This window comes from Anomalospiza imberbis, chromosome 1 (genome assembly GCF_031753505.1).
Source record: "Anomalospiza imberbis isolate Cuckoo-Finch-1a 21T00152 chromosome 1, ASM3175350v1, whole genome shotgun sequence".
In the NCBI taxonomy this organism is placed as follows: Eukaryota; Metazoa; Chordata; class Aves; order Passeriformes; family Viduidae; genus Anomalospiza; species Anomalospiza imberbis.
The window spans coordinates 104,855,038-104,879,988 of record NC_089681.1 but is presented as its reverse complement, the minus strand read 5'-3'; the positions used below and the strand labels follow the sequence as shown (position 1 = coordinate 104,879,988).

Here is a 24,951-nt window from a genome sequence, read left to right as displayed (position 1 = left end):
ATGAAGGACATTTGTATAAGGACAGACGAGACAAAAACAAATAAGCACCCTGGCTTTGCTTATGAGACACATATGAAAGATTTCTCCTGCTCTTTTCAACCACAGTGCTATTTAGATTACAATTACTTAAAGCAAACCAACAATAATACAAGCTCTTCCACTACTCCAGGAGAGGCTATAAAAATCTCATTGTCAGCTGCATCATTCATCACGATAACCTCATTTCAACTGAAACAAAATATCCGAGTTATCACCTCTCCCCCCTTCCTTCCCTTTTTTATTTGCCTATAATAAGGTCTATAGTCTGGGGAGCTCTCAGGCTGAATTCCATGCATTGTGATTCACAAAATGAAAATCTGGTATTATATGCCCACTGACATTCACATCAGCAGCAATTCATGCAGCAAAAAGCCATATGCCATGAACCTCTGATTTAACTGTACTACAAAGATATATCCTAGAAAGAATAAATAAAAATATAGAGACAAGAGTGGTTCCTGGGATCTGATTATTATCCACACTTTTAGACAGGAATGACAGGAGCAATACCACAAAATATGCTGTTTTGGTGACAGTTGCAGTAGGTTATATCATTTCCCTTCACGACTAACACACTCTACATGCAAGTGAGGCATTTTTTTTCCAGTGCAAAAGGTTTCTGTGGAGTAGAAAAAGAGTGGTTAGCACAGATAACCTACACTCAGTGCTTCTCCTCTGGTTATCAGGCTTTCCACTCAGTCATCTTTTTGAAGGCTGAGAAAGTTTATTGGTTTGATCAGCACCCACTGAGATGAAAATGAAGAGTACTTTGAAAGTATGAAGTATCAGCAGCTTTAAAAATTATTATCTCCAGGGTGTTACACAGACCTGTATGTATTCTACAATAACACAGAGACTTCACTAGAAATCTGGGGGATAAAATCCCCTCTGACAGCAATGGCTAGGTTTTCCACAAATAAGAGATTCCACTGCTGAAACCAACATAGTCTTTCATCACTGGGGAAAGGACAAGACTGCTGGCCAAGGAACAGATTACACTAAAATACTCTTTTCTTGTTTTAAATAGCAGATGTTTTGTTGAGACATCCTTCCCTTTCCTTAATTTTTGGCTTGAAGAATCAATCTCTTTGTTGGTGCACCCATCCGGGCATATAAATGGACAGAAAGCAAGATTGAAAATTATTTTCCTTCTAAGGCTCTGCCCTCCATGAAGTCATTGCATATGTGATCACTGGAGAAGTACTGTTCATCTGTAACTAGATATGACTCTACTACTAAAGAGTTCCAAAGCCTTGTGGCAAAGACAAAAAATAGTAAAGACACTGTTTTAAATGAAAAGTGTCTTTGAACTAGAAAAACAGTTCATAAGCTACAAAGTGCAGAAAAAGGGTAAGTTAGACTGCATCATTATGCAGTCTAAGTACTTAATTTTCACAAATTAGTTTTTTAAATGTATTTGCATTCTTGACAATGCTACTTAAGCCCGAATTTTTTTCAAAAGGAAACAACCATCTAGATTTAAAAATGCGTTGCTGGTGTTCAGTTCTTTTGAGCTTGACAGCCCTGATTTTTTGGGGTATGAATACTTAAATCTGTTTTTTACAGACTGGTGCCTCAGTAAATGGAAAGATGCCTGTTCAGCATCTTAAACAACCCTTCTCAGGTTCCTGCAGCCAGGAGCAGCAGATGAGTGCTATGGGACAGATCTGACAGGACATAAATGCAGAGATAGAGAAGACTAAACAGAGCCATTCCTAAGTGAGCAGCTGATGAAGGCATACATTTGGAATATCTAGGCCACAAAAAGCATAGAGGGAACACTGACCAAATGCTAGGGAAGGGTCTTAAACAGGCTCTCTCTGCATCAGTTCAATTGCACTGTTTAAAAAAGACCATTCTGAAGGAAGAGGTTATTGATGGAATCAACCTGACAATTTTTCTGCACCCAAATTATGCTTTCTAAAAGACTCTTATTATATTTGAAGGGAGTAATTTCTTCAATTAAAAAGTCTCATTTTATTTGTAATCTATGCAGCAGACTTGCAAAATGTTAATTGCCACAAATTTTTTATAAATTCGTGCATTACACAATTAATGATACTATATATTTATAGCAATTATCTGTTTCCAATAAAAGTTAATAAAGTGCTATTGGCCTCAGGTGTGAAAATGTGGGATTTAATTTGTGCTAATCTGCCCCAGCCTGGGGAATACTGAATTCATTCTATGTGAGAATAATTTATTTGCAATATCCCTGTGTGATATAAACAAAGCATTCTCAAGGGAAGGTGCAATAAAGCTAACAGAGAGGTGCAATCATTCCACTAGCCTGGTATTTCCCAACAGTAGAATACAAACAGAACAGCCTTCCAAAGTTTCTCCCAAAAGAAGCTAAATTCATCTGCTTCAGACCCATAAGAAAATAATAATGCTTTGGAGGGCATCTGGGAAGAGCTGTTTACCATCCCTTTCCTTTCTCCTTTCATTGCACTGAAAAGGAGGTGACAAACAGGTTTAAAGACTGACCAAAGGATTTTACTTTCAAGTTTGTCTGAATTACTTTTTCTCTTGTTTGAGGTAATGCTTCTTTCATTTTCTGAAGCTACCATTTGCAAACCTTCTCCAAGCCTCCCTGTGCAGCTGAGTGGGGAGAAAGAGAGACAGAGAGAGAGGAAAGCACCCCTTTGGGGCTGGAGCTGCTACTGCATCTGTGGCAGGGTGATGGAGGAGGCTGGAGCAAGTGGCCAGACATCCTGGTTCTGATTTTGACCCTGCATCTGCTTCACTGCCAAGGCACTTCAGCTCTGGGTGCCTTTGCCTCCTTCCTGTAAAGTGTGGTTTATCAAGACTCGGCCAAGCCTGCAAGGAGCAGAAAAGTGCAGAATGTTGTTAGTGCCACTAGAGGGGATCACTTGAGCATGCTGGGGACCTACTGCTCCCACAAGAGTCAGGCAAAGCCCTGTCACTTCCAGGTCAGGCACAGAGCTGCCAAGGCAAGGACTAGCATTAGGACAAGGTTGCAGCCAGGGGGGCATTTTGGACAGGAGTTGTGCAGAGTCTGGTCCTCGAGTCTCCCCAGTTTGCAGTGGACCCAGCAAAGCTGGTGATAGCTCCTCTGCCACACTGTTGCCCTGACCCTTTCAAAATGACCCCTTGGCCTTTGCTTCCTCATGGGTAATTCACATTTCCTGATAGTGGGTTTGGGTTTGGCCCACCACATTTTCACACAAATCACCGCTCACACAAGTTTGCTTCTTAAGAGCCTGTCCTTGAACACTTAGTCATATTTTGAACCCAGCCTTTCCCAATTATTCATCCCTACAGCTGTCAAAGACACGACAACACCAGAGAAGCTGAGAAACCTGTGGCATGGCATTTCCAAACCTCCACCGAGGAAGGAAAATGTATTTTTCATTTTTATGTTACACTTGGTTACCTTTTCTGTTATCTTGTCAGTGAGCAAGGAAAAACGTTCGCAGAGCCTGAACATGAGCCATAAACATCTTTTGTGGTTATCAAATGCCTCTGTGTTTGCTTTGCTATTTAATTACTGGACTCACGTAGGGCATTTATTGTTTGCATCTGTTGCCGCTGTGAACAGTGTCTACTCTTCTGATCACCACAAAGGCACTTTGTTATGTGTATGCCTGTCAGTGACATATTTTATCGTCTTGCTGAGCAGACCCCCCTGCTGCAGGGGGATCCAGTGCTGCAGCTTCGTGTGTCCCTGAAATAGCCAGGTACCACAAGGGCAGTTCCTCAGCAGGTTGCCACTGTGAAATGGATACTAGCTGAATGCTGAAACCAGTTTTTTGAGGTTTCTGATAATATTTTTCTTATTATAAAATATTTTCTTCTTCTTCTATAATATATAATATTAATACATATTCTTATTACAAAATATGTTTTCACAAAACATTTAAAAGCTCATGTTTTATACTGTGATGATCTCAAACACATGTCCAGAAGGCAAATTAACTAAATCTGTAAGTAACAAGAAAAATTCATTGGCAGCATCATTAGCCAACCTTGTCCCACTTTCCTATTCCTCAAACCAGTAATTTTAGTGAATGCAGTGGATTTTGTTTTCAAGCACCTTATATCACAGTACTTACATTTTTTTCAGTTTTGGTTCCTCCAATTTAACTTTAGCCATGTTGGAATGATAATCTACATCTTGTTATGAGTAGTCATTTTTGGTCATCTAAAACCCAACAACTACGCTATTACTAATAAAAGCAGCTACACTGTGCCCATTCTCTATAATGCAGCTTCAACACCCTGCTAGTCAAGTAAAAAAAAAAAAAAAGTCTTTTTCCTTCCACACTGGGACTGGAAGTAGTTATTTTTACTCTTAATCTGCTTTTTTTAAGATGGTACAACACTAGGTACAGAATTAGCAAATTGCTCATTCTGTTCTGCAGGTTTAATAAGACAAGTTATGGCTGCAATTAAAATAATCCATTTGCTCACCCTTCCTCCTATTAGCATGTGAACTTCAAACCTACGAAAAGCTGCTGACTGAAATCTCTGAAAACCATAGTTAAGAGGATAATCTTGTCCCCTACACAATGTTCTACTTGCCGTCTCCTTGTATCCCAAGAAACAATATGTATACTTTACAAGAAGACCGCTAAAGAGATAGCAGTCACAATGTAGATCCATATTAGGGCAATCCAGGTGCATTTACTAAAGCACGTCTACTGGGGATCCACAAAAATTTGGGAGTATGCTTTCATTTGGCCCCATGGGAAGAATTTTACTGTTGGGTGGGTACTTTGAATTCCACCTACCACTGTGCTAAAAAGAAACAATAAACCCCAAACCAATTTAAGTACATCTCAGTCTGTGTGGCAGCAGCCTGATTACCCTGAGCAGAGTGTAGGGTGGCCCCTACATGATGGAAATCTAGCTGATGGGCACCTATTTAAATGGGCAGGCTGCTGATGAAGGTTTCTAGATGCTGGATGTGAGATAACTCAGGCCAGCTTTCTTACAGTTTGCACTGATTCCAAAAATCAATACACAATGCTTTCTTCTGCTTTAATAAAACATGTAAAAGTATGTAAAGCTTGGAGACTAGATTATATTTTCAAAGCCATAAACCACACTGTCTGCTCACAAATGACTTTGGAGAAACTTGTAAAGTGTCCTTTGATCATCTGTAGGCTCAAATAAAAACAAAAAGGTTTCAAATGGAATTGTTGCCACTTGCATGTCTGTCTATACAACAGCATCTTAATTTCTCTAGGAAACTCACAAAACATGAATTATGCATGTCTTAAAATGTTACAAAGGCATAATATAAGCTTAGCTGCCTGTCTGAATTATTCTCTTCAGACGTCTACTAGTATATAGAGAGACTGAAAAAAAGGTTTTAGGTCTGACAGTGTCATGGTATCACCACAGACATCAAAGAACTTTTTCTCATGCAAAAATTGACAAAACTTGTGTCTTTTAATGAATAAGAATTGGGTAAAGCATGAGATCATAAATGTCTCACTAAAATACCATAAAATTCTTCCAACCATGAGCAAAGTGCTGGTTTAATTATTTTTGAAACTTTAAAAATGAACAAATCTATGTGGAATCTCCACAACATAAATTGAAGAACCATGATGGCACAGTATGCCATTTTGTCATCAAAAGAAAGTTTTAATATGTGGCTTAAAGAACCCTTGAGAGCAGGCAATAAAACCTGAGGGGAAATTAAATCACCTTGCCTCTTTTAGTGCCTGTCATTTCCCAATTCAAAAAGGAGGAAATAATTCTCTGTATGTGCACACATACCTCCTACAGACTCTCAATGTACAAGTTACTGTGATTAATCAAAAGTTTGAAATTAAACTAAAAAGCTCCTTTTCTTCAATTATGATTAAACATCAAAGCAAGCAGTCTAGATTTTTTAGCAGAATGTCCCGGTCTCAAGAGTTACCCATCAATATACTGAGAGTGTCTAATTTTGTTTTGGAGGTTTTAAGGAAGGAAGAGATGGAAAAAGGAATAAAACAAACGATCCCATCAGGCAGGGAGACAGTAAACCGTAACAAAGTGGTGTTTCATACGCTACCATGACAATCAAGTTATTGAAACTGAAAATTAGTAACACAAAGAGAAGATGGAAGATTTTATTTTGTTTTCACACAAGTAATTTATTGCATCTTGTGAGGTCTGCTCTCTTCCCGTTCACTTCTGAAAGGACGGGCTGAATGCTCCCCAGGCCCACATGGCCCTTGCCTGCCAAGTTTTCAAAAATGACTGCCCAGAAATGAGTACCCTTAGCACGCAGGGAAGATGCAGACAGAGCACTAACATGCTGTGATCACCAAAGCCTGTTGCCAGGTAAGGATGAAAAATGGTGGTGTTTAGTTTGGAAAAGCCATGGGCTGCATTGGCTGCTGTCACCCACCAGGCAGATGGGTAAACCTTGGGTACCACCATATAATGTATAAGCCCCCACAAACCCTCAAGCACTTCACAAGCCCACACAACAACCCAGTTTGCTTCACTCACAGATCCCTTCAGATGTTTATCAGCTGAGTAATTCACATTACCACCACATGTCATTTGAAATGGATAAGAGCACAAAAATTTCCTTATGACTGTAAGAAAGGATTTAGATAAGCAAGACACAGTTAGAGAAGTGTTAGAAATGAGAGACACAAGAGCTTAGAATTCCCTCCCCTTTACAGAAACACTTACAAAATCAAGAGTGATTTCTGCAGGCAGAGATCCTGGGTTCAAGGTCATGCAGCACAGTGCCACCACCAGACACAAATCCTGGTAGCCCAATGGCAAATGTTTCAGGTTTGCCCCACGGAGTTAAGAATTGCCAATGCCTTCAATGACACATGCAGGAAGACACAGTGCCAGTGTTATGAACCTGGCAGAACTGACAGGTAGTTGCAGGACTATCAGCAACAGAAAACACAAGTAGCAAACTAATAGTATCAGAGAAAAAAACTCCTTGATCTCTTATGAAGCACCACAACAATGCCTAACACTGCAAAGTAAATTTATTTTATTTCCTTTTAGGGTAACCCGGGCTGATGCCAGAAATGAAGCCATTCTTTATCTGAATTCCCTAGGATTGCTAATAATTTTTCAACTCAAGTTGTGGGAAATTATGTAGACAAATCTTTCTTCTACTGAGATAGAAAGCTTGTAAGTAATAGCAGCTGTTAATACATTTATTTAAAACAACCACATATTATGAATTAGTCTTTGTAAAGCTGCTTTATAAGCTCTTGATTTTAGCAACTCTGTATGGTTCAGTGAATTATCTTGCTATTGCTTCTTCTGTGTTCCTGGATCGTGAGGTAGGAGAAGCATGTCAGAATTTCCATGTGAGAACAAGGCTTTAGGTCATCTGGTTACGAAAGTGTACATATTGGACTTCCTTTATCTCTTTATCCAGGGCTCTGGAACTGCTGCCAACTAACTTGCCTGAAACTCAACAAAGGTTACTCCTCACTGTGACCTGAAAATTCACCTTCACTCTGAAGTAGAAAATGGAAATTGGGACCACTTCATTAATAGACAGATCCAATTAGAAGTCAGGCATGATCACTCCTAATGGCTCTAACATAACATTTGAGTCTGGTGACTTCAGAACACTTGTAAGGCACGTGCTGACAGAGCAGCAGTCTCACTTTTCATTCCCAACCAGCAGTTCTAAAACCAACATCTCCCAGGGAGAGGCTCAAGATCCAGACTGAGAATCCCAAAGAAGATAAGGATGACAGCTGGCTATAAAAGCATGAGTTCGCCATTCTTAGAAAATGCCAGAGATCAGAGATACTGTTCAGCCTCATGGTAAATTGGGTAAAGATTGGATGCCTAGGGACCACTAAGACTGTTCTTTATTGCTTTTCTGAGGATCAGAAGATTGGCTGAAGCTTCCAGAATTCTTATTGAGGACCTTTTTGGTTGAATTTTTATTTCACTGGTTTTCAGGGGGTTTTTTGTTTGTTTGTTTGTTCGTAGTTTTTTTGGGTGGGATTTTTTTTTGTTGTTGTTGTTTAGTTGGGTTTTTTGGTTTGTTTGTTTTTGTTTCAGCAAACTAAACTGCACAGCACTCTGTCATGATTGTGTCCACTCTTGAATATTTTATCACTTTACTGCTCACATGAAATGAAAGGGATGCACAGAATTATCACTGCAGTACTCTCTCTGCATTATTTATAACCTAGGAGGCTACAGCACTTCAGCATAATATTGCTAACATAAAAAGGCAGAATTTCCCCTCAAGCCAGGATTTTAGTCTCATAGTCTGCAGTGCAACATGACTGAAAAAGGTCCATGAACCTCCTTACATCTCCCATCCTCTATCCATAACTTTCTAAATGCTGGCATTCCAGTGTGCAAAGCATCTAAAGAGATAAATCTCTAGGCTTTCAGCAGAATGGGAATTCGCATATCACTGTGCCTCTAGAGAAGAATATATGGCATTGTTTCACCATTCTGCCCAGTTATTCCCACCCCGCCCTTTTTCTTGCCTTGTTAAAGTCCTCTGAAGTTGCCCTCATTTCCTTCCATGTCTTGTTCAAAAGCTGAATGCAGATACAGAAGAACTCCTCAAACGATCTGTCATGGGTGAAGAACATGGGATGGAAATCGTTGCAGGTCTCACTGGCTAAAAACAGAAAAACAAGGGGGGGTGGAATAAAACATGTACAGGCAGGAGCTTCGAAAAATAAACGTAAAATACAATCAGCCATGAAATTTAGAAAGTAGTGTATTTGAGTGAAATCCCAGTTCTTGGAGCAAAGGGTGTCAAAACACTAGTCTGAAAAGCCAGCCTTGGTCTACAGTCTTAAAGACAACAAAACACAGTATAGACCCTTGTCTTTAGGGGACTGATAGCAAGAAGAGAAAGCAACTACCTGTTTGCCTGAATATGCTTTCAATGTTTGTTGTTTGTGCCAAGTTTTGTAGCTCAGTCTGGGACAGAGAGACAAAGGGAAGAAGCTCATCAAAAGAAGAGCCTTCCCCCTTGCTATAACAGCATGGTCCGTCTTGCCTGCTGAGAACCAAACACCAGGGCCCATCACTCACAAAACAGGATTAGATCAGTGTAGACACTGAAATGTGAAGCTCTGCTGACACAGCAGATGATCTACCATATTGCACAGAGGTAACAAGAAAAATGTTGACAGATATCAAGAATATAACTGATTAAATTTGTTCTTTGAAAATAACCATAATCAAAAGCAATGGATCTTCTATAATCTATCCCTTATCTGAGACAAACATAATAAAAACCAAACAAACAAAACAAAAAAAATCCCCAAAAATCCTTATTTTTGATCAAATACTGGCTTTAAGGAAGTAAAAGAAATCAAGGAACACTGTAGTGATGATCCCAAAATGGAAAAACAGGAGTGTGCTGTGATTCTCCTTGAGCAAAAAAAGAAATTTCAAAACCTAAGGACTGAAGCAGTGCTGACGTCTGGGCACCTCTGAGCAACCTGAGTAGAGAAGGGCCTTCCTTTAGCCAAGGACTGAATAGAATCTTCAAACTCTGCCATGACTTGCAGGGCCACTTCAGTAGGTTGCGTATCTATGTTCTTAAAAAGGCAAAGAAAAAAGTCAAGCTGAATAAGCTTTCTCTATATACCTAGTCCCCAAATCTCTCAGCTTCACCTTTCACCCCCTCAGGAGTGCTCCTTTGAACTTTTCTGGCAGTCACTCATATGCTTAAACAGCATCATCTTTCCTTACTTCAGGATCAAACAGCCACTACTTAGGCAAACTTCCTCCTGTGCAAGAACAGCTAAATTATCAAGCACTGGGATAAATGACATTTTCCCGGGGCTGAATCACTGTCTGACATCTGCTTTCTCTCACTGGAACTGGACAAATTAGAATTAAGACCCTGTCCAGGAGGATGTGAATGAGGCAGGCTGACTCTCTGCACCAGCTGGAGACACTTGGTCTTGGTACCTCTTCTAGCCACAAAACTCCCCTTTCAGTGTGTTCGGTTACCTCTGCTGTAGGAACACGAATTGTGTTCAGAATCACCTGAACCTTAAAAAAAAAAAGTTTCTGATCTTTGCCAGCATGCAGTATTCCAATTAGACAGCAAAACTGAAGCTTATTTGTAAATTTGAAGCTTAATTTTAACATCAGATTTACTAAGATCTAATCAATTCTTCAGCTACATGGCAAAGATGGGAGTTAAATTTGGAGCACACGTTTAATTCTAATCAAGTAAACTCCATTTACTTCAAAGGATTTGCAGCCAAGGGGGAATTAAGTCAAAGCAGAGACCTATATTTATGAGGAACAACTCAATCCCTTCAGAAGAACAAAATGCCTCAGGCATGCTTTTCAGAGCACCTTCAGCCTCCATTCATTCCACTGGAGCTGCAAGGGCTCAGCACTTCCAATAATCAGACCTTCAGCCTGTAATAATGTCAGAGACACAACAGAACAGATTCACAGAGGGCACTTGTCTTTAAGTCATGAAATACTATAATGATGAGTAGAAATAAAATAACACCAAGCAGAAGAGTTCAGCCAGTACCTTCACTGTATAAATCACAGCACGAAACAAGGCAATAACCCTCGACACGCACTGGCCTCTCTGATCCTCCTCAAAGCCTGAGCTTCTCACTGCTCCTGCTCATAAAAATCAATAAATCAAAATTAATGGAAAGGCTAGAGATTCTCAGAAAATTGATCATCGGTTCTAACTCATGCTTCTTATGATAATCAGCCTCTAACTGTATCTAGTATGCTGTTCTGCATGCAGAATTAGAGATGCCACCTCTCCCCACCTTATTTTATAAGTAGGCAATGGATGATGTTTTATGCCTTTCAGTTTCAAAATGAAAGAGTAAAAATTACTGTTACTGATATAAACTGAGAAAGCTGGGCCTTTTAGAAGGCAGGATGATTATCTTAAAGCACAAACAAATCCTAGGAAAAATTCAAAACCAAATGATAAACACCTTCTTCAAAAGTCCAACCATCATCCAGATAGCAGAGAAAAAAAAGAAATCCAGTCTGCTTCAGCGGTAGCCTTTTGTATGCCTTGAAAATTCCATCCACACTAATACAAAACCACAGAATTCAGTGGAAAAATCTTCAGGCTGCATCTCTTGTTAAATCTGTGTCCTGCTCAGAGTGTTTAAATATCTAATGAAGGATAACCCTTGCCCCAATACTTTCCTTCTCCTTTTGACAGGTGAGTTGAGGATGAAGGAAAAGGTGATGCTGTTGTTGATAATGTGTAGAGACCAAAGTAAGACTAATTTTCAAACTGCTATCTTTGCCCACTCTCTCCAGCCTCAAGTCTGCATTTCCAATATCAGAGCACTGCCTCTCTCTGCAGAGCGAGCAAATTTAGAGGCTGCTCAGTTTTACTAATTAAAAACTTGAATTTATTTTTTCACCAACTTGCAATTTGACTAGTTCTAAACTGAAACAGAGGTCTAGTCTTGGAAAAATTTGGAGACCTTCTGCATAAGAGCTGCGTGCAAAATTCTAGCCCTTAAGCCCAGTACTTTCTAACCATCCTTTTCACAAGCAGGGACCAACCACATTTACAACCACATAAAAACAGCCACATGGCTAAAATGTGGGGACACAAATCATCATGATTATTCAACATCAAGTTTTAATTACACCTCTGAGAGGTCACCTTCGAAAGCGATGCCACAGATGTCTAGCCTACATAAATCAGGTGAAGATCTTGTTGATTTTCCATTCTTGGCACAATTCTTGGAGCTGTAGATCAATATGCCACCTCTCAGAATACAAGTAGTCCCTAAAGTTTCTAAAGTTTCTAGCTGATCCATAGCTGGAACTTTGAGAAAGAAGCTTAGTTCATTTCTCATTATAAATTGCACTGGCAAAAAAAAAAAAAAAAAAAAGAGCTAATTTGTACCTGGGAGTTTATGTGGTTCCTACAGTGTGTATTTTTAGTGTCTACCAAACACAATTTTGTCTGTCAGTTGCTTCCTAAATTACAATAAAGACATGCAAGCATCCCAGACTGTTTGAGGAGTAAACAGATTTGACATGTTACGTTGTTCCTCTGCGGAAAGCAACAGAGGAAAAAAAAATGTGAGAAAGAAGAAAAAAGTACCTTTATGAATGAAGGTACCTTCATTTTGTACTCCATCTCTAAACACCTTTTCCCAGGAGACAAAATATTGTTAGGTTTTTAGCTGTATCAAGAACAGACATGTATTTGCATATTTGCATAAGCCTGTCTTGAAAGGGCACAGAGTATGTGATGATGTTTCAGTAAGTGTTTTGTTTGAAGTACAGCAGAAATTCAAAGTTGCTGTGGGGAACTGAATATGGGCAACAGGGATTTCTCCATGCAGACTCCAGGAAAGGACCAGTGCAGCAGACCAGACAGCAGGTTGCTGTGTCACCTCACTGTCCAAAACAGTATGAACAAGAGGCCACTAACTCAACAGAAACTGGCTGATTGCTGTAAGGCTCATTATATTTTCCCCCTGCATTAAAAAGTAGACTACACGTAGATATCTTCTACACGTGGTTTCCACTTGGAAGGGAAGGAAAAGATTAATACAATTTCTTATCTTAGATTTTTTTTGTGGAATGCTAGTGAGTAATACAGAGATAAGATCATCGTGCCCCCAAAGCTAGAACAGCAGGCAGAGATACAGTGATACACCTTTGTAGGCAAGGTACTGCCCTTGAGCTTAAGAAAACTCTGCTTTCCTTCTGACTATGCTAAACCGCTGTGTTGATACTACTCATCCCCCACCATGACTTTAAAATGGCATGTGGTCGTTCTGACCTCCCTTGTGAAGTTCTTGAATTCAAGAGATTAAAAAGATTGTACTGGTATGAAAGCCATATCCAACATGAAGGGAATGTTTGAAATTAGGAACCACCCAATCTATTATTTACAAAATCCATTCATGATGCTATGGGGGATCAAGATGAGGTGAGTTAAACAGCAATTTTTCTGTAAATATAAGGCTTGGACCCATGAAATTGGGAATGCATATGAAAGACAATCACAAATGAGACACTTCATTCAAAGATGTCAGCTATGTACAATCGCTCTACAAAACAGAACTTCAATAGACCTGATTAAGTAGATAATAAATAAAAGTGATAATGTTGCTGTGTATTCTCAAATATCTCAAAAGCAGGGAGTCAGCTTAAATCAATCATATTATTCAGTCAGCCATCTAAACACAGTCACCTGGCAAAAATGCTGTCACGCAGAGAGGCATGCAGGCACCTGTGTTGAGGAGTCAGCCTCTGTGCCAGGGGTGGTACTAACAGATCCTGTGCACCCTGAAACTCATCAAGAAAAGCATCCTGAAGTTGCATCAGAACAATTTTGAGGTGAGGGAAGCAGTGATGCAGAATCCTGGGAGGCAGGTTTGCAAAGTCCCAGGGAGAGAGGGGTTCAAACACATCTCCCTGTCTTAAAGGTACCTGGAAGTCATGTGATCCCATTTTCAAAGAGAGCTGTGCCTTCTCTTCCTGAGCTGCTGCTTAATTCAGTGTGAGTCATTTATCCCTTCAGTTGTTTTCCCGAATTTCACAGAATGGAGATGATAATATTTCATCAGAGAGGAGGCGGGTGGAAAGAACCATTGCACTTTCAGAAGTGCAGCAAGATCCACAAATGAAGGGAGCCATACGGACCTTGGAAATATCATCTCCACTTGGCATGGCCTCCTCTGGGATTATTATTTGCCAATAAGAGAAGGACCAAAGAGCAAGTAATTCTCACTAGCTCTCAGGAGGAGAATTTTTGCTTCTCCCTGAAGATGCAGTACAACAAAAATAACTACTGCCATGACCATTTTTATATACACAATCAAAAATTCTCTCAGTAATACAAGAACATATGAGAAGAAGAGCACCTAATACTGCAGAAATACAGTGATTGCCAGGTTTTCTATACTGCTGATCCCTGTGGTCTGCCAGCAATAATTTGAACCTTTGGCTACCTTTCTGGCACATGATAAGGAAACAGTGTAATTTAAAGCAAGGAAGGTCACTGGTAGTGGCAGTGCGGTAATGAAGTAGTAATATTGCTGCCAGTCGTGTAATTTTCCTTCCTAGGGAACAGTTCTTTTTAGAAGACTCAACTGGTATTAGAACAAAAGCCACCAAAATTGCCTAGCAACAAGAGAGCTTCAGCATTTTACCTTACCTGATCACATATTTAGTCGGAATAGAAACTATAAGAAATTGCTAAGCATGCAGCAGAACCCATCAACTCAAATTCCTGAGAACATAAGGCAATACCATGTCTCTGAACCTGTGAGATCCATAATGGCACTATGGAGGGAAACTGGAAATAAAAGCACATACAAAAGGCATCCTACGGTCTGCAAGTTTCTCAGGGCTGAGAATAAATTTTAATATGCAATGAAAAACAAGGATTCCATGAAACTCTGAAAGCTCTTCAGTAACTTCCCCAGATTTGCTTTAAAGGTGACTCCAGCTTTGTCAAAAAAGCATATCCTCTCCCCAGTATATCATTAAATAAAAAGAGCCACTCTAAAAATCCACTTCTCTCACTGTCCCAAATAAAAGTGGTGAAAGAAGAACGCTGACTACTGCAGCACAACTCAATAAAGCCCTGCACTCATCACTACCAACAGATCCAGCAGTCCAGAGGTGGCAATAAGTAGGCATCAGACTCACTCTGCCACATCCAGAGGTGATGGCGAACTGAAAGAAACCAGTGGAGACAGTGGTGTCCACACAGGCAGGCTGACTTTGTAAAGATAACTCCCTTTGCAGCTCTCAGTAAATATAGAGATTTCACTGCACCTCTCCTGCTTAGACCAGACCTGAAGGCTGAACACTGTAGTTTGGAAATGCAAACAGAAAGACAAAGTACAAAGAGAATTTAAAAAAATGGTTCTAATATGCAACTAGGAAATGAGAAAGATTACAAAGATTGTCATGCAGATAAGAGTTCCCCATCTTGTTCAAGAGCAATCTATTTTTGTTTGTGACAAAACAGGTGCCAATTATGAATAAATCTGAACTGCCTCTGCAATCTGTCAGAGCACACTGCTGGGCAACAGGAAAGTTCTCTGCTTCCCTCTTGATTTCTCCATTTCTTCCAGTACTAAAAAAAAAAGCAGTAATCAATAACAATAGGAAAATGTAGATGGATAAATTGGAATGTCATTTTCAGAAGTGAGGGAGCACTTCATATGAATTAGTCATGAACTTCTAGGAGAAAACTCCTTGAGAATGAAAATTGTATGAAAAAAACAAGGGCTTAAATTCTTCATACAAAAAAAATTGTTTTCTTTTGGGAAGAAAAGGACATAGGTCCGCAAACACATATCTCTAATTATGCTCTGGCATTTTTATAGTATCCCTGAACAACATATAGAATCATAGAATTATCTACATTGGAAAAGACCTTCAAGAATATCAGAATTTTAATTGATTAACGCGAGAAATTTGCTTGGGGCCTATGAAGTCTTTATGGTCACTTCTAGCAAACATATAGAAAAAGAGGTAAGTAGACGTATGAAGAAAGATCTGCAGAAGGTTGGTTACCAAATAAACATATTATACAAAACTTTCTTAATGCTTCTCTGTCAGGTTCCTGACATCTTGCAAAGCACAGAGAATAATGATGCCCACATGAAAGCTTAAAAAATACCAATCAAACCACCATATAAAAAAGCATTTCTCACAGTTTTTACTTGAAGTCCAGCAGACACAGGTAGTGGCACTCACAGAAGGCCAGATCTATGAAGGCGAGCACCTTCTTACATCTGTTCCAAACTGATACCCTGTTCTTTTACCTGTTACACCAGTTTGCTCTTAAGCCCTCAAAGAAACCAGACTTAATCTCATCTCCAGACAAATCAGGAAGAATGCCAGTGGCAATGGGGGAGGTAGATATGCAGCATTTATAAAGAACAGTGTAAAAGCAATCACTCTGTGCAACCACCATTTTTTAGCCATAAAGTATCCATTGGCAAGGTTTCTTGCTAAATGCTACATTTTGGCACATTTTCTAATAACTGTTGTAGCACCTCAGACACAGAACTCTGAGGGCTGGAATCAGAAGCTCCTGGATGCAGAAGAAGCAGACATTTGCTCTGGCCATGCCTGCGCATCTCCTTGATGTCACGTCCCACAAGCATTGCAATGAGAAACTGCCTTTCATGGCAGAACTGCTGACTTTTCAGGTCTTACTCTGACTGGTTTAGAGAGCCACAGCTTATTGCTTCTCCTCCTGAAGGGATTCTTGCTAAAAAGCAAACACTTACCTCTGATTACTCATTGTCTTTATTAGGAAGTTACACAGACTGTATTACAGGTTATAATTCATGCCTCTTCAATGACTTTCTGTGAGATACTTCATCCAGAATATACTCTGGTTACCATGTGAAATACAGACCATGCTGTTTTGATTCACAAGAGAGGAGGAACTGTCAGTGAAAATTAATTCTGCTTTAAGTAGGCTGGCTAAGGCTCCATCTGTAAGCAAAACTTAAAGGAGCCTATGAAAACAGACATGAAAAACACCACAAACCATAACCTGGGAAGTCTATGGATATTTTTAGATTATCCCTACTACCTAAACAGCTCCAATTCCCTGTTCCCGGACATGGGCCTTCTCATTAAAATCGCATCTTTAAAACTATACTGCAAAGAAACCATGTAGTCCTTGTGTAAGACAACTAGAGTAAAGAACATATTTCTGGGGGGGTATTTGGTCTTCCAAGTGAGCAAAAGCAGGACAACCACAAGGAGAAAAATCAAATGAAAAAATGGAGAAGTGACAAACCAACAGTCAAGTCAGGAAGGAAAATAATATTTTCCCTGGAACCAAGGCATTCCTCCATTAGGAAAAAAAAAACCGTTACAACTGAATTACTCAGGCAGACCTGGCACAAACCAGTTGTACTCACCATCAGAGGTGTCTGTATATGAGATGCCTGCTCTGTTGCATTTTTATGACAGGCTGTTAGGCTGCTTTGAGTACCCCCATGGTGGGGTATGAGACAGCTGGCTGCCTGACACCGCTGCCTAGTCAGTCAGGCCAGTTTCCAAAATGTAAAAGCTGTGAGGACAAAGGTCCAGTTACCTAGAAAGTGAACTAAACTCACCCAGCTCCTCTGCCATCACAGAAAATGGAACAGAACAAAAGCACTCTTAGTTCAACCACTTGCTTTGAATCAATCCCGGATACACCCAAAATATCAAACAAGGTAACAGACATCCTATCTATCCCATCTATCACACATCCTAGGGCAATGGCACTTCATCTTTCATGCCAGATCTGTTCTGAACTATGCTGAAACTACATTGCTTGCTCAAGAATCAGGAGATACACACCCAGTATCTGCCCTTGACTTCTTTGAAAATATGTGTGGTGCCACCACTACTACAGCCCCACAAAGGACAACCCACCTTAGCAGTAACACTGCTCTTCCCTCCCCTTCTGCATCTCCACAAACTGTACTTCCTTTAAAATATGCATATTTATACATGCTTGCACTAAACTGCCATGTAACTTCTTTCGCCCCCACCTCTTTGTGAAAATAAAATGTGGGGAAGAAGAAACTGGCCACTGGATACAATTCTGCACAGGCAAAATCCTGTGCAATAAGCCCCAGGCTGCGAACACTCCTTAGCATGTCTGCAGCCCACTCTCTATTCCATTCTTGGTCTGCCATGGGCAATCAGCAGCTCTAAGCTTGGCAGCAACAACATGGTGATCTGTGGGGAAATCTGTGGGCAAACCTTCCCACTCCCAATCCTTCCTGGAACCCAGATGGACTTGTTGAGGCAAAGGTCATAAACTCACTGTGAAAGCTGCACCTTACTTATCTAACTGCAACCACCTACATTATTTTCTTCCCCTACAAATAGTCTTAATCTGTAAATTATGTTTTTAACTCTCTGGGCTAGAGTCCCAAAGTCAGACTGATAGAACAAAAATAAAACTGCTGAAGCATACTCTTTTAACACAGACAAACTGAGTAATTGCTACTCACAAATTGGGAAAACAGTGATGTGACAGGGTACTCAGGAAACATTGAACCTCAGTGCTTGTTAGTGTTTTTATCCAAGATCATCACCAAAACACACTAAGAGCCAAGCATCTTCAAATGGCTTTGTGAACGCTAATCAGACTCTAGAAGGACAGTAGTTAACACTCACTTTTCAAATGCCAAGCTTGACCTCTTCAAAGGCAAAGGGAAAATGAAGTTAATTAGGCTACAGTCTTAACAAGAGAGGCTATTTAAATAATACATTTCCAAGTGGCACATTCAACTCATAACTTACTCCACTGGAGTTTTTAGCTTCATAGACCAATATGAACCAAGCTGTATGCTCCTACAGCTGACAGAGCATCGTTCTGGATAGGTAGAATTACTGTCATCGAAAGTTATATTTTAGAAATGTTTAATTAGGCTGTAATATTGCCCTATTTTATGTTATTGCTCTTCTTTATAGGCTGAAACATTAAACCAGCATTTCAGTTATATCACTATAACAAAAATAGTATGTTAAAACATTGCATTCTGGAAAAACAGATCTTTTGCTTAAAGGTATTCTAAAGAGTCCAAACATTTTAAAATTAATTCCTGCCCTATATCCTATGGCATTTGCATTGTATACTGACAGGTATAATTCATTATAACTCCAAACCTTATCATTTCTAAAGAAGCTTAGAGAATCACCTAGTTCAGGTTAAGTGAAGTAGTGCAGGTTGTCTCCTCATGATGCTGGGAGATAAAAAGACTGCAGGGTGCTGGGAGATAAAAAGCCCTTGAGTATAAACCAAGTGAATACATGGGAGACTGGAGAGGAAAGAGGCCCAGACAACACATTGCTGAGGTCACATTTTTGTAAAATATCAGAATCAGGACAACAAGGACGAAATTTAATCTATGGTATAATGTCTCAGGTCAGTATTCCCGAGGAGCTTGTTCCATTACTTGTGTAGTTTCTAGTTTTACTGTTGTCATTGTTATTTGAGCTTTATTTTCTCTTTTGTATTGTAAATCCATTATTTGTTTTGTCCTTGTTGACTGCAAGAATTGAATAAAATAATTTTTACATCATGCCTTGAGGGTCCTGAATACATTTACATCTTTTCAATCACTTGTTCCACCTGACCATGAGTAATTGCCTAATATTCCCTTGAGTATCTTTTTTGGTAAAGTGTACTATCACTCACTCCAGAAATATGTTTGTATGCTTGAGGATCACAGAATAGAGACACAGAAAGATTAAAATAATTATTTCTCAGAACAAACAAACAAATAAAAAAGAAGCAAGCAAAACCCTTCAGCTGTAATTTCTCTGTTGGACTGTGGTTGTACTTGAAAAAGAATCTAAGTTAACCTTTTTAGAAATTCTCTCCTATTACTCCCATTGCACACACTTAATTTCAGACAGGAAAATGAAAGTCATCTTGTATATATAAGACCACACTTTGTTTCTGCATTTCAAATTAAAATTAGTTCTCAAAATTTAGGATTACTGTTTGGCTGTTTTTTACAAAGCATTATCCCACTCATGTCTCAAGAGATATAGCACATGAGGCAAGTGAACTATCCTCACTTTTATTAAAATAAACTCATTCATAACACAAGCTAAACAATATATATTCATCTGGAAAAAATACCATCATGCCCTAAGAAAGCATTTTCCAAATTTTCTTGACTGAATCTGACCATCTGTGACATCATATACAGGTTATTAGCATCAATTCAAAAACTGTGAAGGAATACATTTGGGAAAGAAAAGTGTTTCCCAATCTACTGTGACAAGTTAGAGAAATAACATTTCCAAACCAACCATCAAGAAATAATTGAGATTTCAAATGTTTTTTTTTAAGAAATAGCTAAATTTCTCCATCATCAATAGGACAGGTTGGATATGCTAGTTTCAAAACTACTAAGGCAAAAGAAGCACCAGACTGATGCTTTTAGAAAAATAAGTGTCAACTCCTTCCTATTTAAATTTTTAAAAAGTAGTAGAAACTTTTCCTATGTTAGATTAAAATTCAGCAGCCAGGAGTTTTTCCCAGCAAGGAATTACAGAGAGTATGAATTGAATAGAATTCTAAACCTCTGTGGTTTTGGTTTAGGGATTGTATTTGGATTATTTTTAAACTGGAACCCAACCTGGTTAAATATCTGGAAATATCTCCTGAGCATGAACTGGCACAAACTTAGGAAGTTCATTGCTCTTGGCAGCTCAGCAGAATGATTCAATTGAAAGTGGAAACACTCTATCCCCAGTTGCAGGTTGTTGAGCCTGGAGAACTATAAGCTGGTCACTGCAAATATTTCTGCTCCTGCTGGAGAAAACTTGCAGTCAAACTGCTCCATGTATCTCTGTGTATCTCGCTATCACAAGGTCAGAGACGTTCCCTTCCCTTCCCTTCCCTTCCCTTCCCTTCCCTTCCCTTCCCTTCCCTTCCCTTCCCTTCCCTTCCCTTCCCTTCCCTTCCCTTCCCTTCCCTTCCCTTCCCTTCCCTTCCCTTCCCTTCCCTTCCCTTCCCTCTCCTGTCTCTTGTTTCCCAAACATAGCATTAGCATCAATCCCACTCCCACAGTACAGCAGAGGAGTTCCAGCTTAAACTGGAACCATTACAAAATAGACTCAACTGATTCCTTCTTGTTTTACCCATTTATATTTCAGAGGTCAACACCTCCTCAAACAATGAAATGCAAGGAGTTCCACTTTTCCCTAGCAGATTTAACAGGAAGCTAAATCTTACAGCCTTCTTCTTCTTTTTCTTCTCATTCCTGAATGACATGAGGGAAATTTCTTTGAAAGTAAAACCAGCACAGTTAGGGTTTTTAAGATGTGAGTCCAAGCTAACGGTGGGTTTTGACAGCACAAGTGTCATTCCAGCTGAAGCTGTGCTCCAGTGGACACCCACACCAGCAGAGGAGGGATTTCTGCCATCTCCCAAAAGGAGACACAGACAGGGACATAAAGCCACTCGAGGTCCCACATTTCTGTGCCGTAGCCCTGATGTGGTGCCTGGCTTGGTCTCCCCTGGGCCCAGAGAATGGGCAACAGAGGACCTTGCTCCTGTCACACTGAGACTTCAGTCCCCCACTTTGGTGGTCACAATTGTAAATAGCCACAGCTCCTTGATGCCCTCATGAAAGCTTCAGGTCTCACAGAAACTTCAGTTTTCACAGATACCAGCATGAAGGTACCCCAATTATGTGCCAAACTTACTGCTATATAATTTGCAGGAGATTCTGATTTATATCAAACATCCTCTTTCTTACAATCATGCCACTTCCTTCACCATAAAACACCATTTCTCTCATGAAGTCCATTCTCTTTGACCTACAGGAGGCCTTGCAAGCAAGGCAGATTTTTAATAACTTTGTCATGCAAGAGGAATACAAAAGCAAACACAAGGCTTATACTTAACAAAGAGAGGAGGGAAAGGTGAAATTAGTTATTGTCATGGCTGATCTCAATAGCAGGCACAGCTTCAGAACAAATTTTGAAAGTAAGTAAGAACATATTGAGGTGAATAGAGATTGGAATAAGTATTGCACAGGCTTACCAAGAAGGGATCAAGTCAGATTCATGTAATCTTTAACAAAATAACTCTTGTTTCTCATGGGTGAAATGTGGTGGGCTTTATCAGCACAGCAGATGATTTAGTTCTCCTGCATCTGACTAAAAAAAATATTTTGATATAATTCTGTGCCAGGCAGAAAATCAGTTATTCATCTGGACAAAACAGGATTTGAGACAAGAATCTCAAATCCTGGTGGTGGGTGAGGTGCAGACCACGTATGGAAATGACAAAAAGGAAAGAGTATCAAACTAAGGGCAGTACTGCCAGAAATCCTTTTTATTTAAACCTTTGTATTACTTACTGGAAACTAAACTGCACTAGTGAGGGTGTTACATCGTCAGTCACAGCAAGCATTAGGGAACTCAGGGACAACTCAGAACATTTAAACAATCATTATGACATTGCCATCTTAACAAACAGTAATTGTGTGCAGTATTAAATGTACAAAAATGGAAAGTAAACTAAGGACTCTGCCCTGCACTCACACACTGTTTCTGACAGTTTTAGAACTACTACAAATATTGCACTGTTACTTTTTCTCCTTTCCCAGTTTCAACTACTTTTCTCACGTGACCACCTTTGAAAGTGTCAGTATGTTAAGATTTTCTAACTTTGTGCTTTCAGTTGAAGTGGCTGGAATTTCAGGCAAACACTACAATACCCTCTTATCCTTTGGTAACAAAGCTCACACCTCCTCTGCAGTGTAGAAGTGAACCAAAACCAGCATCGTCTACAGTAGGTTTCGCTTATCAGCTGTGGACCAGAATATATCAACTGGGACTGAAATGATTTGACTTTTTCTCTCTAAGATAAGAATCAAGCACCACAGCTCCATTTATTTGAGTATAGAATAGGGTTAATCTTTCCTTTATTCCTCTGAGAGTGGTTGTTCAGATGGTCTAATACATATCACTGTCATGGTATCTCTACCAGTATCTACCAGAAAAAAAAAAATTTGTCCTAGGCACTAATCATTCAATTCAGTCTTGGCTTGATGGGAGGCAGAACACTCAGCTATTCTAACAAATCAGCTCTCCAACGCTCCAGAAAGATGGTGTAAAAGTCAAGTTCAACCTAGACTCCCACTGACAGAAAAAAGAACAGAAATGAGGCACATAGTTCTACATATAAAGTAAATTATTTACTGAATAGTTTACTGATATTTTTCTATTAAAGAGATTATCTCTCTGGTAAATCATCAGAGAGTCTTAATAGTCACCTCTCATTTAAACATCTTTATTTGAAAGCTGGTGCATTATTTTTTAGAAAATCTCTAAATTACATAAATGCATGGAAATGTTAACCCCAGCCCACAATGATGGTGCTGCCACATCTAGTACTGAATCTGACACAAAAAAAGATTCTTTAATTGTGCTTTGAATATATTGTTCACTGCCTACAAACTGTCACTTTCCCATGCTGAAAAACATTGCTACTGAGGGTCACTACAGGTCTCCAGCTGCCCTAAAACTCTTGCCAAACTAAGCTAGGAGTTACTCCAAATTTCATGTTTGGAAAAAAAGAGCCAGAAATAGGAAAACTGCTTTTTAACAGCGTGTAAAAGAAAACCTGCTTAATATGAACATGTCCCAGAAGAGCCATGAGGTAAGCAAACTAACTCTGACAGAACTAAGCAGAGTAGTCCATGCATTCTTATGTCATAAATCTCCTTATTTTATTATACATCAACATCTCCATGGGAAGTATTTTAGCCGTGATAGGTATATCAGTGAAAAAAAAGGACTATTTATATCAGAAAAGAAGTTTATGTTTTAAGCATCTTTTAAGCCGTTTTTTTCATTATGAATGGTTTTGATTCTCTTTTTACATGACTCATGGCAGAGAAGTTGCCTGCAATTTGGTAAACTTTGCTGATAATAATGAGTTGGACATTAAAGATTCAAGCTTCATCAAAATAATCCTAGCATATAATGGTTTGGTTTTGAAGGGACCTTAAAGGTCATCTAGTTCCAACCCCCTGACGTGGGCAGGGATATTTTTCACTATATCAGGCTGCTTTGAGCCCCATCAAACCTGGCCTTGAACACTTTCAGGGATGAGGCATCCACAGCTTCTCTGGGCAGCCTGTGCCAGTGCCTCATCACCTTCACAGTAAATAATTTCTTCCTAATACCTAATCTAAACCTACTCTCTTTCAGTTTGAATCCATTCCCCCTTGTGAATAGTTTTTCTCCATCTTTCTTAGAGGTTCCCTTCAGATGCTGGAAGCCTTCTCTTTTCCAGGCTGAAAAATCCCAATTCTCCAAGCCTTTCCACAGAGAAGAGGAGCTCCATCCCTCTAACTGTCTTGGTGGCCTCCTCGGGACACACTCCAACAGGTCCATGTCCTTCCTGTGCTGGGACCCCAGAGCTGGATGCAGCACTGCAGGTGGGGGTGTGTGTGTGTGTGCCTTTCTTTCTCATTATTGTTCTCTCCAAGTGGTATCTTCCAACCTGCAGTAACAGAGCTGTCAGATGTCTGACATGCAGACAGAGGAAGAGCAGAGGGATAATTGTACTAGACCAACCAGTGTTTGTCAAAGATAAGCAACCAACTTCCAGGTTTAAGGAAGAGCTTGCACACTTGGGAGCATCTCCTTTGTTTCTGATACAATCAGAGAAATGCAGCAAGCTTTTTGCTAAAAGTTTGTCATATTATTTTGTAAAAACTTTTTTCCCCATTGTATCCATTAGCCTAAAAAAATTACTTCTCTTAACAAACTTTGCCTGATTCAGAATAACACAAAAAATAGCATTTTTCCTGTGCATAATACTATAAAAGCAAGTGGCTGGCACTATCTTGGAGCTTTTCCTGAATTTGACTGGGAAGAGGTAGAATTCCTTCAGAGAGAGATGAAGACATAGCTGTGCATGATCTTTCTTCCATTTTTTCCTGTTTGCAAATAAAAGCATGTGACCAAATATTGCTCAAAAGATAAATATTTACTTTAGTAATCCTATCAGGATGTCTAGAAATGGACACTAAGCTCTCAAAGGACTTACAAAGTTCACAGGTGGAAAGAAATCTCCCAAAAAAGATATGCAGGTCACACAACTTAAAACAAACTGCAAAGACTCCACAGAACACAAACTTCCTGCCAGATGACAGATTCCTTTCAATGAGATTTAATGAAATTGAAGAGGGAATGCAAAATGTAATGATAATCTCTACTCCTCTAGAGCAGCAGTATTATCTATTCACAATACCAAAGACATAGGTAAAACCATGAAAATTTGCAGTGACTTATTTTCACAACAAATCAGGCCTCAGCATCAGTACCTTGAGACACTGGATCTCCACTGCACTGCGCCTATTTCCACAGGAGGAACCTGCTGACAGAGCTCCTGACACTGATCCCAAGCCTCAGTGCTTGGGATGGAACCTCTTC

At 39.6% G+C, this 24,951-nt stretch overlaps 1 protein-coding gene across 5 annotated transcripts in view; it reads right to left on the bottom strand.

Annotated features, from left to right (window-relative positions):
• ELMO1 (engulfment and cell motility 1) overlaps window positions 1-24,951 on the bottom strand; it is a 300,684-nt gene that overhangs the window by 94,178 nt on the left and 181,555 nt on the right. For 4 of the 5 annotated variants that reach the window (XM_068203774.1, XM_068203793.1, XM_068203781.1 and 1 more), the window contains one exon: window positions 8,499-8,635. In XM_068203774.1, coding sequence (XP_068059875.1) covers window positions 8,499-8,635 — 137 coding nt within the window. Of the gene's footprint in view, window positions 1-8,498; window positions 8,636-10,528; window positions 10,630-24,951 lie in introns of those variants that run through there. The other variant, XM_068203796.1, reaches the window with a different exon arrangement.